General features: G+C 48.9%; 6 protein-coding genes across 6 annotated transcripts; 2 read left to right on the forward strand and 4 right to left on the reverse strand.

Moving 5' to 3' along the window:
- Nucleotides 1-88: 88 nt before the first annotated feature.
- On the forward strand, nucleotides 89-1231 carry YALI1_C26890g (uncharacterized protein; the record flags this gene model as incomplete). The annotated part of the gene is made up of 1 exon (XM_068282475.1): nucleotides 89-1231. One exon carries the CDS (start codon nucleotides 89-91, stop codon nucleotides 1229-1231), a length of 1143 nt encoding a protein of 380 aa, XP_068138576.1.
- Nucleotides 1232-1454: 223 nt separating this feature from the next.
- On the reverse strand, nucleotides 1455-2594 carry YALI1_C26915g (uncharacterized protein; the record flags this gene model as incomplete). Its single annotated transcript, XM_502017.3, has 1 exon — nucleotides 1455-2594. One exon carries the CDS (start codon nucleotides 2592-2594, stop codon nucleotides 1455-1457), a length of 1140 nt encoding a protein of 379 aa, XP_502017.3.
- A 1289-nt stretch (nucleotides 2595-3883) lies between these two features.
- Nucleotides 3884-5014, reverse strand: YALI1_C26939g (uncharacterized protein; the record flags this gene model as incomplete). Its single annotated transcript, XM_502018.3, has 1 exon — nucleotides 3884-5014. The coding sequence occupies one exon, from the start codon at nucleotides 5012-5014 to the stop codon at nucleotides 3884-3886; it is 1131 nt and encodes a 376-aa protein (XP_502018.1).
- A 1384-nt stretch (nucleotides 5015-6398) lies between these two features.
- YALI1_C26959g (uncharacterized protein) lies at nucleotides 6399-7004 on the reverse strand (the record flags this gene model as incomplete). Its single annotated transcript, XM_502019.3, has 1 exon — nucleotides 6399-7004. The coding sequence occupies one exon, from the start codon at nucleotides 7002-7004 to the stop codon at nucleotides 6399-6401; it is 606 nt and encodes a 201-aa protein (XP_502019.1).
- A 1591-nt stretch (nucleotides 7005-8595) lies between these two features.
- Nucleotides 8596-9669, forward strand: YALI1_C26975g (uncharacterized protein; the record flags this gene model as incomplete). The annotated part of the gene is made up of 1 exon (XM_502020.3): nucleotides 8596-9669. The coding sequence occupies one exon, from the start codon at nucleotides 8596-8598 to the stop codon at nucleotides 9667-9669; it is 1074 nt and encodes a 357-aa protein (XP_502020.3).
- Nucleotides 9670-10697: 1028 nt separating this feature from the next.
- On the reverse strand, nucleotides 10698-12317 carry YALI1_C27012g (uncharacterized protein; the record flags this gene model as incomplete). Its single annotated transcript, XM_502021.3, has 1 exon — nucleotides 10698-12317. One exon carries the CDS (start codon nucleotides 12315-12317, stop codon nucleotides 10698-10700), a length of 1620 nt encoding a protein of 539 aa, XP_502021.1.
- Between the last annotated feature and the right edge of the window lie 746 nt (nucleotides 12318-13063).

The following is a 13063-nucleotide window of genomic DNA, read 5'->3' on the forward strand; positions in this document are numbered from 1 at the left end:
CTTAGCCGATTTGTATACTTTTGCCGTTTTCCTTTCTGGCGATTTTCTCAATTGCGCACATTACTCGGAATAGCATGGGGTGCTCCTCATGTTTGGCTCAACAGCTAACTCGCACAATCATATGCAGTTATCTCCGCGTTCTGCAGGTCCTTATAAAAGTGACTACATATATACAGACACGTACACTCCCATCACCACCAGGCTATCTCAGCTCAGCTTGCGCACCATGGAATCACTCGTCGAGGCTCGAAAAACAATTGGAAAATGGGCGCTGACGTCCTTCTTTGAGGGTCTGTCGGCTGCTGGAAAACTGCACCCTCAGAGTGATCCCAAAAAGCACGGAGTGGAGGTTGTGAGTAACATCCGGTACCGCGAGACCTCGCCACCGCAAAAGTCGCACTACCACCTGCTGGACGTCTACCGACCCATCAAGCGAGACGGACCTCTACCCGTGGTTCTCTATGTCCACGGAGGAGCCTTTCGAATTCTCTCAAAGGACACGCACTGGATCATGGCCCTGGCGTTTGCCCGAAGAGGATACGTGGTGGCCAACATTAACTATCGACTGGCTCCCGAACGCCCCTTTCCCGCCGCCCTCGAGGACTCGTGCTACGCCTTTAAGTGGGTCATCGACAACATTGCAGACTACGGAGGAGACGTGTCACAGCTGGTGCTGGCTGGAGAATCGGCTGGAGCCAATCTTGTGACTGCTCTGTCCATCTGTGCCACCTACGCGCGACCTGAACCGTACGCTCAGATGGTCTTCAACACCAACGTTGCTCCCAAAGTCGTTCTTCCCGCATGTGGAGTGCTGCAAGTGTCAGACGTGGACCGGTTTGCACGTCAGAAGGATATCCCCACCTGGGTCGTGGACCGACTCGAAGAGGTGGCGTTTGGATACATTGGACGCAAGGCCACAGCTAACGTCGGAGACAGGGACACAGAATTGGCCAACCCGCTATTGATTCTTGAGTCGGACGTGGAACCAGTACGACCCCTGCCTGCGTACTTTGCCACCTGTGGAACGAAGGATGTTCTTATCTACGACACCAAGCGGCTCATCCCCGCACTGGAGAAGCATGGAGCAGTTGCAGAGGCCATCTATTACCCCGGAGAGATCCACGCCTTCCATGCCTTGTTGTTTAGAAAGGCCGCAAAGAAATGTTGGGTTGACCAGCTGCGTTTCACCAAGCGAATTCTCAACAAGGACAAGGAGAAGGCAAAGTTGTAGACAGAACAAGTGAATCACTTGTAGGTATCTATCTAATATGACTAACATGCTTTATAAGACATTTAATAAGAGTCGGGTAACGTTTTTACACAGCTACTCAACAGTGCTAATACTACAGTCACAACTGAAATACAGTACTAAAAGATACACCATCAAGGTGCTATAAATAAATAAATCTCTATGAACACAATCAAAAGTGATCCTGCACTCAGGGACAGCATTATCACAGAGTCATCCTCTGAATCTCTTCGCTGGTATCTTGAACCTGTCGGTTGCTCCTTTTGGCTCCTGTGGGACTAGCAGACATTATGGGAGAGCTCAGACCAGGAGAAACAGCTCGCCTCTTCAACACAGGGTCGTAATCACCAGCTACTCGCTTCCGCTTAGGCCGAGCGGTATCAGAATCCGAGTGCTCATCAATCACATGTTCAAAGTAATCAACGTAATTTGGATAGGGAACGTCACGTGCAGGAAAGGCAGCTGTATCGCGGGACATGCCACTCTCCTCTACGGCATCCTCACGCAGCGCACACGTGATTGCTGACTCGTGGCGCATTTCCGAGTCCAAAGGTGCATTTTCCTCGACTAGATCACGTGAGATACGCAGAAACGACTTGGGTTTGGGCTTCATGTTCTTGCGGTTGTTGGCGGAAACCATTCGGATGGCCATTTCAGGCAGCAAAGGTGACTCGGCAGGAGAAGTTGCTGCTAAAGAGGGAGAGCCAATAGAGGGAGTGATGGGGGGATCACGAGGATGAAAGTTGTCACGTGAGTGGAACGGTGAATGCGAGTCACGCGATGCAAAGGGGGAGTTTGAGTCACGAGGTGCCTGGAAGTCGCCCCGGGAAAAGGAGTCTCTTCGTAGCCCTGGATGAATGGTCTCACCATTGGTGTTGATGCGAGAAAGGAACGGGTCACGAGACAAGTCACGTGGGCTCGGTTGAACCAGTGCGTCTCGTGACGGCGTACTTAGTAGGCTTGGTCTTCGGCTTCTCCCACCTGTTCCTCCACCCCATTCCTCCATAGTTGGACTTTTTGCAAAGCCCACTTCTGAGATGCTCGATCTTCTGCTTGACGATGCACTGAGCGATGATCGTCGTCGTAAAAGTGTTGGAAGCACCGGAGTAGGGTTTCTGCCCCGGGTGTCGTTTTCACTCTCGTAGTAGATGCTGGTGGATGCGTTTGTATCGTCACTGCTATCACTGCTGTCGCTACTTGAGTCGTGTAACGCCTGGGGCGTTTTTGTGTTTCCCAGAGAAGACACGGACGACGAAGACGTGTGTCCAAATAGTTTCCCGTGCAGAGGGGTGTTTTGGCGGCTGGGTATAGCTGGGGTCGGTACTGGAGTCGAGGCTCTGTCCATTTCTATGGGGAGTTGGTTTGCGGAAAAAAGAAGTCGATGGACGTATTTGTGGCGCTAATTTCAGTCGGGCTAAAGGCGGTATGGTTGGTTTTGAGGACTGGCTGCGGTTTTTGAAGCTGCTGGAGAAATGGGTCTGCTACGTAAGAAACGTGGTGTTGCACTGATATTTAATATGCATGTGGGGCATTTAAGGTTGGTAGCATTTAGTGGGGGAAATAGTAGGAGAAATAGTGGGGGTGCACGATAGTGTCTGAAGAACAGTTCAAAGAGATGCTAGAGAAACTGTAGACGTTTAATATTGTAATTATTGAGTCTAGTTATCTCTAAATGACCAAATTCCAGCTGGATAAGTTGTATTTTCGAACAGAAACATAGACATACAAAGGCACCCTCATATGTATATTTAGTTAGCTTTGTCCAATCATTTAGGAGTTTTGTTAATAGCGTACTAGGTCATGAAGTAGAATTGTCATGTCCAACAGGGTTTGCTTCAATTCCTGAAGGAAGCCCAGATGTGTTTCTACGATGGACAACCGCCAGCACTTCACGATGAGCGAGAGTAGCGACAGTAGCAAGCGTAAAAGGCGGCCGAGGCCACCGAGAGAAACAGCCGTAGCAGGGCGCCGTAGTCACCACAGGGGACGCAGAAACCAAACCAATTGACGAAGAAGAACCACAAGGGAGACGTTTTCAAAAGGCAATGCAAAACGAAGAGGGCAAATGGAAGGATTGAGATTAGAGAAACTGGAGACTGGAAGTGGCGTTTTTCCCCGATGAACGAACAAACCACGCTGGTGGTAGGTCGATGGACGATTGGCGTTGAGTTTTGTCGGTATATTGAGTGAATCGTCCCGTTGTAGTGGATTTTGTAGTTTGTCAAGTAATATTTCGAGTAGTTAGTTGGTGTGTTGTGGAAGGTAAATATATATAGTTATTCTTTCACAGCAAAGTTATAATTAAATGAATGTTTATGCAAAAAAAAAAAAAAAAAAATTGTCGACTATTGACTGGACAATTACCATAAAACATCTACAACTAGTAATTGTTGCTACCTGGCCAGTGTAAGACAACTGCTATGGAACTTCATAGAGTATTTCAATCAGTATATTTAATTTATATTCTATGAATGAAGCGGCTGTATCACAATAGGACACTGTAGATAGGTGTGCATGGTATGTACCTGGAGACAGGTGATGTTACAAGTCTTCCCTTAGGTCACAGTCGTGTCGTTTCTGCCTTCCTTTCGTAGAGGTTATCTGAAGGCGACGTTTCTTATCACGATTGCACGTCTAGTACTCCACCCACTGAACCAGCTGCTTCTTACCTCCGCCCTTCTGAGCCTTTCCAAGGGCGTCCAAAAACTCGGACAGAACAACGTCGTTACCCTTGCTGAAGTCCAGAGTCGAAATGTTAACGGGAGGAGCCACAAACTTCTTTTCTCGGTAGAACTTGAAGATGTTCTCAATGGTCTTAGCCTTCTCTTCAGGGTGCTTATCGGCCCATCGAGTCAGCCAGTAGCCCTTGGCAGTGATGTCCTTGAAGATAAAAGGGCCAGTGGGGAACGTAAGAGGCTTCTTAGACATGCCTCCGTAAGTGACAATGGATCCTCCGGCTCCCAGCTGTCGCATGATGGAAGTGGCGCTCTTTCCTCCAATACAGTTGAGAGCCAGCTTAATCTTTCCGCCGGTCCAGGACTTGATCTGCTTGGAAAACAACTTATCCGAGGCCTCCTCCTCAGTGATTACGTGGGTGGCGCCCAGATCGGTGAGTTCCTTCTTGAGCACTTCGAGATCAGGACGATCTCTGACCACAGAGATGCTCTTGAGACCTCGGATGTGGCCAATCTGAATAGCTGCTCGCCCAACACCGCTGTTACCACCGTTCTGAATGAACCAGTCGCCCTCCTTGAGGTCCTTGAGCATCTCGTAAGCAGTAGAGGGGTTAACAGACACAGTGGTAGCCTGCACCTTGGTGAGATCAGTGTTGTCAATCTTCACAACGGTGTCAGCCTCCACCAGAGCATGTGATCGCCAGGTTCCAAAGCATGTCTTTCGAGGAAGAACCCAGTCGCCCTTCTTCAGTCCAGACTTGGCACCGGGATCAAGCACCTGGAACAGACCCTCGTTGCCTCCAATAGCAGCGTCTTCGTTGTTGATCTGGACGGATTTGGGAGGCACAGAGGGATAAACGCCCTCCAATTGGTTAATGTCAGCCGGGTTGATAGTGAATCCGAGCGACTTAAGCAGCACCTGGTTCTCCAGAGGCTTCTCAATGGGATACTCCAGCACCTGGATCACGTCCTTGGGCTCGCCAGTTTGGGAGAAGACAAACGCCCGGCCAACGGAGTTAAATCGCAGACCAAAAGAGGGCGTTCCAAAGCCGGATCGTGCCAATTGAGAGGTTCGAAGTGTTCGTAGCATGTCGTTTGAGTAGAAGTTGTAACCAGCTTGCTCGTTGCGGAAATTTAAAAGTGGATAAGAGATTGAGTTACCCTTTTCCAAATGAGTGATGAAAGATGAAGACGAGTGTATAATGGGGTATAGAATCGAAGATGAATTTCTGAATAAACCATTTTGTTGTAAATTTCGTCATAAATTGATTTGTTTGTTTTTCCCGCCAAAATAACTCCTTTTTTTACCCTTTTTAACTGACCGCCTGACCCATAAGGTTCTCAATATAATGGTTGGGGTACATGCAGAATTGTGGAGTGAGCAGCCAGGTGGTTTTGTCGTTTCTCAGAAGAAGAAATGAGCACCTGAACAGGCCAAATAGACAAATAAATTACTGGTCGCAATTTCTGCCATTTTTTTCGACTTTATTCTATATACCAATCCATATCTCTCCATTCGCAACATCACCAAATGTCAACGTTCGGAGCAAAGCCGGAACTCTATTTTTAGACTGAATCTTTGGGTGAAAAAATCAGCTGGTTATGTAAGCAAAGGTACAGTAATGCACTGGCAATTTGAGACGATGAGCTGCTCTTTGTCTCAAGGAGCTGTGCTAGTGAGTCAATCAAATCATCAGCTGATATGTGCTGATATAACGTTATAAACTGAGCAAGACCCCGTTGAAAAGTTCCCAAGTGAACCCTGTGCCGACTGCAACTACGCCTTGTATCGAAGACCCCTTAGATCTATAAGTAGAGTGGCGTGTTTGACCGGTTCTGAAACATTATTGCTGCAGCGCTCGTATTCGCTACCCGAGACAATGGGTTTACAAGGGGAGACAGTAGTGTAACTTTCCTCGAGGAGGAGGCTAGCGCAGTGAGTGGTGTTCGGGTAAGTATTCAGAGAAGAGGTTGGTTTTTTGGATATTGAGCAATTGGGTTAATTGTGTAGTATATACTGTAGTTAACTGTTGACTCGGTATTGACCTCTGAACGCAGTTGCCAAACATAATCTCCTCTTGACGGAAGTCTCAATGTGAGACAGACAATCATAGAAGTGTATATATGTTAATTGGAGAGCAGAGTTGAGCGTCGAATCAAGGGTTTATATCCTGATCGAAACCATCAGGGCCATGGGTCTTTTCCAAACTAGAACAGTCGTACGGTACGTCTCTGTACAGTCACTATCAGATCACATTGTAAAAGTAGGCTTCTTGTCAGCTCAACGTTATTGTCCGAGTTCAAGAACTGAGACTTGCAACCACAATTAATTGTGATACTCTCCTTCGTTCCTGTGCACTCACTCTACCAAGTATCTACATTCGCCTAGAGCTTCTGAATACAACAATAAATCATTACTCAACGTTAGACAAAGGTCACTCTAGCGACTTCGTATGCAGCTCTGGGGGGACATTTTAAAACTTGACCTTGGAAACGGTCTCGTAGAAAGCCTTGCCCTGGCCCTCGTGCATGTCGAGCTCGAGCTTGGAAGGCTGTCGAGAACCATCAGAAGCTGCGTAGGCTCCAGCTCCCCAAGGAGAGCCACCGTGGACCTCCTGGAGGTTGGTCTGTAGGGCAAAGGTGTTCTTGTAGCCCAGAGGAACGTAGATGAGGCCGTGGTGAGCCACAACAGACAGGCAGTTGAGAACAGTCACCTCCTGTCCTCCTCCGGGGGTTCCGGTGGAGACAAAGAAGCCAGCATACTTGCCGTGGAGGGCGCCGGAGGCCCAGAGACCACCGGTAGCGTCCCAGAAGGACTTCCACTGGGCAGGCATGTTTCCAAATCGAGTGGGAACGCCAAACAGGAAGGCGTCGTAGGTTGCCAGAACCTCGGGGGTCATGACGGGGTCATTGGCAGGGCCGGGGGCGTGGAGAGCCTTGAGGGTGGCCTCGTCAAGGGTCTCGGGGATTCGGAAGATGTCAGCCTGGCCACCGGCGGCAACAATGCCTCGCTTGATGGCCTCGGCGAGGGTTCGGACGTGGCCCCAGGTGGAGTAGTAGATGATAGCGATCTTGACCATGTTTGTGTTTGTAGTGAGGATTATGGGAGATGATGGAGGGGCACTACTAGGGTGACAGGTGGTCTATATATGTCTTTTGGAGCTCCATGACGTTTGTGTTATTACCAATTATTGGTGGTTAGGTTGGGTTGCATTTTGGGAGACTTTCGAGAAGGGGCAAAAGTGGTCGGATCTGGGCGGGAAAAGGCGGAATTTGGGCAGAATCTGTCCAGGAATCGATTGGTGATATCAATTCCCGCGCCAGCCGGCTTTTCACACTCGTTTTCACCTTCCCATAGTGACACGTTGAGACGTTGAAAATAAGCTCCCACCCCAAACCCCGTTTGGGTCGCTCTTAGCATGTCTGACTAAAGGTGCATTAGTGGTGATAAATAGAAACAAAAAAGAAAGGCGGGTTTGGGGGAAACGATAGGAGAGCTGCCGCAGCGACTCTGGGTTAGGTCTTGCAACGCCCACTTGTAGTAGGGTGGTAATTGTATAGTCGGGGTAGGGTTAGGTGTTTCACTTGAAGGAAACGTGCCCAATGTGCCATGTTGAGGAGGTCTACTATCGTCGGATTCGTTAGGTCTGTATAGTCGTGTTGGCGATGCGGGAGTTCGGCACGATTAGCGAAAAGAAAAAGGCCCGAGGCTTTGTCTGGTACAGTAACTCGTAGTTTCACCGTTGGTAGATTGCGCCATCGGACGTTGTACGGTTTACAGGGGTACAGTTTGGTGACGACGACTCCCACCGGCCGTCAATTATCATCATGACCAAATCTGTAGTCAGCTTGAATTTGGGTTCGGATGCAACGGGCAGACGCGATGATAAAAGTGGATGATATCATGGACATGGACCAATCTGGCACTGTATCAGCCGTCAATCTGATGGACTAAATGTCAGTCTGGCTGGACCTGACTATTTGAGATGTAGATAAGACTAGCATTGACAAACTAAGCGCATGTGATGATTGTGTTGATTGTGGGATCGATACGGGTGCACAACGCTTGTGTATGCATCACCATGTATACTGGATGAGGCTGAGCATTTGTCAGGGTCACGGCCAGATATCAACCATTAGTAATGTTTCTGCATTAGTAAATCGGAGCAATTGTGATTAATCCCCAGAACCAAACCAAAACGCCATCTCTAACTTTCTCACAGTACGTACTTGTACGAACTTGTACACAAGTGCATACGCCGTTATTACGACCGGGCGACTACCACACCCGATCATGAACAAGGTATCCCGTGTGCTGGATTAGGTGCACACCACACGGCAGATTTATGTTTAGGCACTTGTATAACTATAGGGCGAATGGTGTGATATCATGTGACTTGGGAGCTGGGGATGATACGAGACACGGAGTTGGCACAGGCGGCGATTGTGCAGAGCCAAGCGCCGACCTATCTGGTTCCCGCACGTCACGCCTCTACCAGTCGAGATTCTTGGTCTCGCTAATTTTTAAGGTTCCAGAGTCGACTTTGTATATTGGTAATGCGCTGGTAATCAAAAGTCAAAGTTGAAATAAGCTCACAGCCCAGCAACATAAAGACACTGGTGATTGTCGCTGAGTCGGACAGCTCGACAAACCGACCTTTATAATTAACCATGCCCAAAATCGCAATTCTCATCTACTCCACATACGGCCACATTGCCGAATTGGCCCGCAAGGAGGCCGAGGGAGTCAAGGCCGCCGGAGGCCAGGTCGACCTCTACCAGGTGGAGGAGACGCTGTCGGAGGAGATTCTCAAGTACATGAAGGCTCCCGGCCAGCCTCACGATTTCAAGGTTCTGACCCCCGCCGACGTGGAGGTGCTCACGGGCTACGACGGGTTTCTGTTTGGAATCCCCAGCAGATTCGGTTCGTTCCCTGCCCAGTGGAAGACCTTCTGGGACGCTACCGGCGGTCTGTGGGCCACCGGAGGCCTCCACGGCAAGTACGTGGGTCAATTCGTCAGCAGTGGCACCCAGGGAGGAGGCCAGGAGGTACTTCCCCGAAACACCCTCTCCATCTATGTCCACCACGGCATGAACTACGTGCCTCTGGGCTACAAGGACACCTTTGCCGAGCAGACCAACCTCGAGGAGGTACATGGAGGCTCTCCCTGGGGAGCAGGCACATTTGCCGATTCGGACGGCTCGCGAACCCCCTCTCCTCTTGAGGAGAAGGTCGCCTTCACCCAGGGTAAGGTTTTCACCGAGGTGCTGATCAAGGCTGAGGGAGGAGCTGCCGGTGCTACTAACGGCGTCCAGAACGGCGCCCAGCAGAAGACTCTCGACCCCAAGGCTGGAGGAGCCACTGGAAACGATGTCACTGGAGGAGAGGCTGCCGCCGCCGCTGGTGTGGGAGCTGGAGCTGGAGCTGTCGGAGCTGGAGCTGGAGCTGTCGGAGCTGGAGCTGCACCCGCTGCCGGAGCTGGAGCTGCACCCCCTGCTGATGCTGCCACTGCTACAAACACAGGTACCACCGCGGCCACCGGCGCGGCCACTACCGAGAAGGGTGCTGCAGGCACCGCGGGTGCTTCGACCGGTGCCGCTGCCAACACCACTACCGCCAAGCCCACCGCAGCAGCATCTAAGCCTGCCACAACCGAGAAGGCTGCTGGTGCCAAGAAGACCAACCCGGCCAAGGACGTTAAGGAGGAGAAGAGCAAGTGCTGTGGAATCTGCACTATTATGTAGAGGTACTTGTACCGGGAAGGACAGTTGTATAGTGTAATTTTATTATTAATGATGATCATAGCCGTCGAAATCGCGGAGCGAAGCGCAAAGGGATTCCAGCGAGACGCGTACAAGAATTAGGGGTCAATTGAGCTGAGATTAGCATGGCCAGTACCAGATACCAGCCTATATCGATGCGCCCCACCCTCAAACAAGAATACACACCGCAGAGTTTTGTTAGTAAATGAATGAACTTGGCTACTTGTCAATTGTGTCGGAAATGAATATTCGTACTACACAACTTGTCTCCAGATCCTTCAAATAACTCATCCATGTAACTGAGTGATATCTGGACCGTGGAGTTTAACTCTACAAAAGACCATTCTGTTGGGGATATGTACAGGACTTGTGTAAGTACAAGAAATTGAGAGTGTTGTGATTCACTGGAGACATATATAGATGTTTCAATTCTCCTCTTCATCATCCGGCGGTTGACTCATCATCCACGAGTTGCTTCAGCTCTTCGGATCACCCATCGAAAGTTAGCCTTTCCCCGCCTCACTTAGATGTCTTAATGAGGGTTAAATAGATGTCTCATAATGACCCTTCAAAACAGGTTATGAGCAGGTTTGAAAAGCAGAATTCTGATACAAGTACAAGGTACGAGGAGAGTGTCGATATCGTAACTTATTGCGTTTCTTACGTTCCGTACAGTTTTCGCATACAGTTTTTGACCATTGGTCACTACTCCTAACATTAAGTATCCAAGTAACGCCCAACTAAACCCTAACAATGCTTCATCAGTTTGTAAGACGAAGCCCCTGGCTTGAACAAAAACACACGATGCCAGGCAGGAGAAATACAACTTCCTAACATGTCATTACCTATATACAGTTTTCTGGAGCGTGTGGTGATCTGGACTGAGCCTTCAGTAAGAGATGCTGAAAATGGAGACTGTGAATGCATCTCACTCGCTCGCTCCTCACTCTCGATTGAGCTATGTTCCCCTGAGGTACTGTACTCCCGAAGACACACATTTGTTGTCTCTCTTAAGCAAAACCAAAACTAAATCCCATGTCTTTGTCCTCAGTCAGCTCCTGCCAGACATTCTTCTTCTCCTCCTTTTTCTTAGGCAGCTTCTCCAATGCACTCTCCAAGTCTCCCTTGTACTCAGACTCCTCCAACACTTTGACAAACAGGTCGTAAATAGGAGCATCTGGAACGCCTAGCTTGTCAGCCCACAACGCCACCTTCTCACATTGGAAACCAGAGATCTGGTCAGGTTTGTCTCTAAGGAACTTGAGTGCTTCCACGAGCTTCTGACCCCGAGGAATGAAGTTCTGAGTCACAGCAACACACTCTGCATCGCAAACATTGACCACCATATGCCACCAGCCTGCAGGGACATACATGGTCTCTCCTTCCTGACACATACCATGCAGAAAAGGAGGAGAGAAGTTCCCTGTTCCATCATCTTGCTGAGTCAGTCCTTCCATGACGACATCATTGTAAAAGCCTCCCAGAAACCACTCAGCCAGAGAACAAGGAGAAGTCACCTCTGATTCTTCTCCATCAGTGTAAATTCCAGGAGGAGTGACATTTGGAGGAAACATGACCCAATACTTGGCGCCCTTAAGAATCGAGTTCCAAGCACAGGTCGAGTTGGGGTCTTTGTGGAAGGTGGAGCCGGAATTTCGAGGCCCAATGATCATCCACGAGTAGTCCGGGCGAGCAGATCCACATAGAGTGAACAGATCAGTCTTGAAAATGGAGGGAATATAGGGGTCAATATATGTCGATCGGAAGGGCTTCTTCTCAGCAGTATCACCATCAGCTTCCCCTAACTTGCCCTTCATAACCTGAGAGCGACAATCAAACAGATACAAAGGAGACTCATCAACATTGTCCTTCATATAACCCTCATAGACCCCAAGAGGCCAGTCGACGCACTCCTGACGGAAAATCACGTGGCCAAACTTCTCCACGAGTTTCGCCACACTGAACAAATCACGTGACTCCGTCCACGAGCACTGTTCGTTGCCGTCTCCTCGAGGATATTCCTCAGTAAGGATAAACGGTTGGTCTGACTTGGCTTGGAACTGTTCCTCAGTTAATGGTTCACTAATACGTTCAATGTCGAGATTTGTGTGTTTCTTGAGTTGACTAAGACCTCTCTTGATGTACGATTCAAAGTCCACTTGTGAGCACTGGAATGGTCGGTAGAGAAGATCAGAGTAAAGATACGTCTTGATAGAGTCACCAGACGCTGTAGAACCAGGCTCAATGATAGAGCACTTGACACGAGCCTCCTGGTCACGTGAAAGACCCCAATAGCTTCGTCTCCAGGTCCCCTTCCATTCCTTGATCTGTCGTTCATCCTCCACAAACAGCTCCTTCCACAGCTCGTCCTGCCAGGCAAAGGCGTAGCAGAATTTAGAGGCAAAGCCGAAATTTCGAATGGATTCGGCGTCTCCAATTTCACCGACAATGGAGTAAAGTAGAGTGTCAGGAAAGACTACCAGTGCACCCAGGCTGTTTTTGCGCGCTTCAAAAGCTCGTTTTCGTTCTTCGTTAGTTAATAAGAGCACATTTCCCTCGGGACGGATCTCCAGGGGATGTGGAGAGGTCACCAGAGTGTTGTCCAGCTTTCGTTTCTTCGGTAGCTGCATTTCTCGACAAGTTGTGTGTGACGGGGAAGTCTGAAAATTCGAGGTCAAAAAAAATTAAAAAACCAAAAAAAAACTGAAACTTTTAAAGTTTGGATTATGCAGAGAGCTGTAGGGTGATGGGACGGTGATGAGATGGGGTTGGAGAAGTAGAATACGAATATGATCGAGGAAAATCTACGCAGGGAGAAACCAGTGTCATGTGACTGCATTTAAGCTGCACAGATTTCTTCTATCACGAGATGATGTGTGGTTATGTTATGATTTACAGTTCATCTGAATATCAGACCATACAAACGGCATAAAAATACTGGAAGAATGCGTTTGTAGTGAAAGAACTGTGCGATAGGAATACTGTAGAATATATGAGTGTGTACAGTACATTACGTTGATAGTTCACCATTTCAACACGACTTCCCTTGAATAATTCACATTTATCAGCCCTCATTCCTTCACCAACATCAGCAGAGGAAACCCACCTACCCAAGTGGGTTTACATCACCAACGGAAGGTTTCTCCGTTCAGCACCAAAAAGTTGTCTCCATATCTGCCCTTGATAGGTTTGACACGTGGTTGTAGAATTTGTCTCAAGAGAGGTCTCGAAGCTGAGTTTGGAGGCGCACGGAGACAGATGTGAGATGGATGTGCCAGTTCATTTGGACTTGGGAAGGCACATCCTGTCTGCTGTGGAGTAACCATATCACGAATCTGGCAGCTGAGGGCTCGGCAGTTCTTGATAGATGGAGGGA

This window comes from Yarrowia lipolytica, chromosome 1C (genome assembly GCF_001761485.1).
Source record: "Yarrowia lipolytica chromosome 1C, complete sequence".
Lineage (NCBI taxonomy): Eukaryota > Fungi > Ascomycota > Dipodascomycetes > Dipodascales > Yarrowia > Yarrowia lipolytica.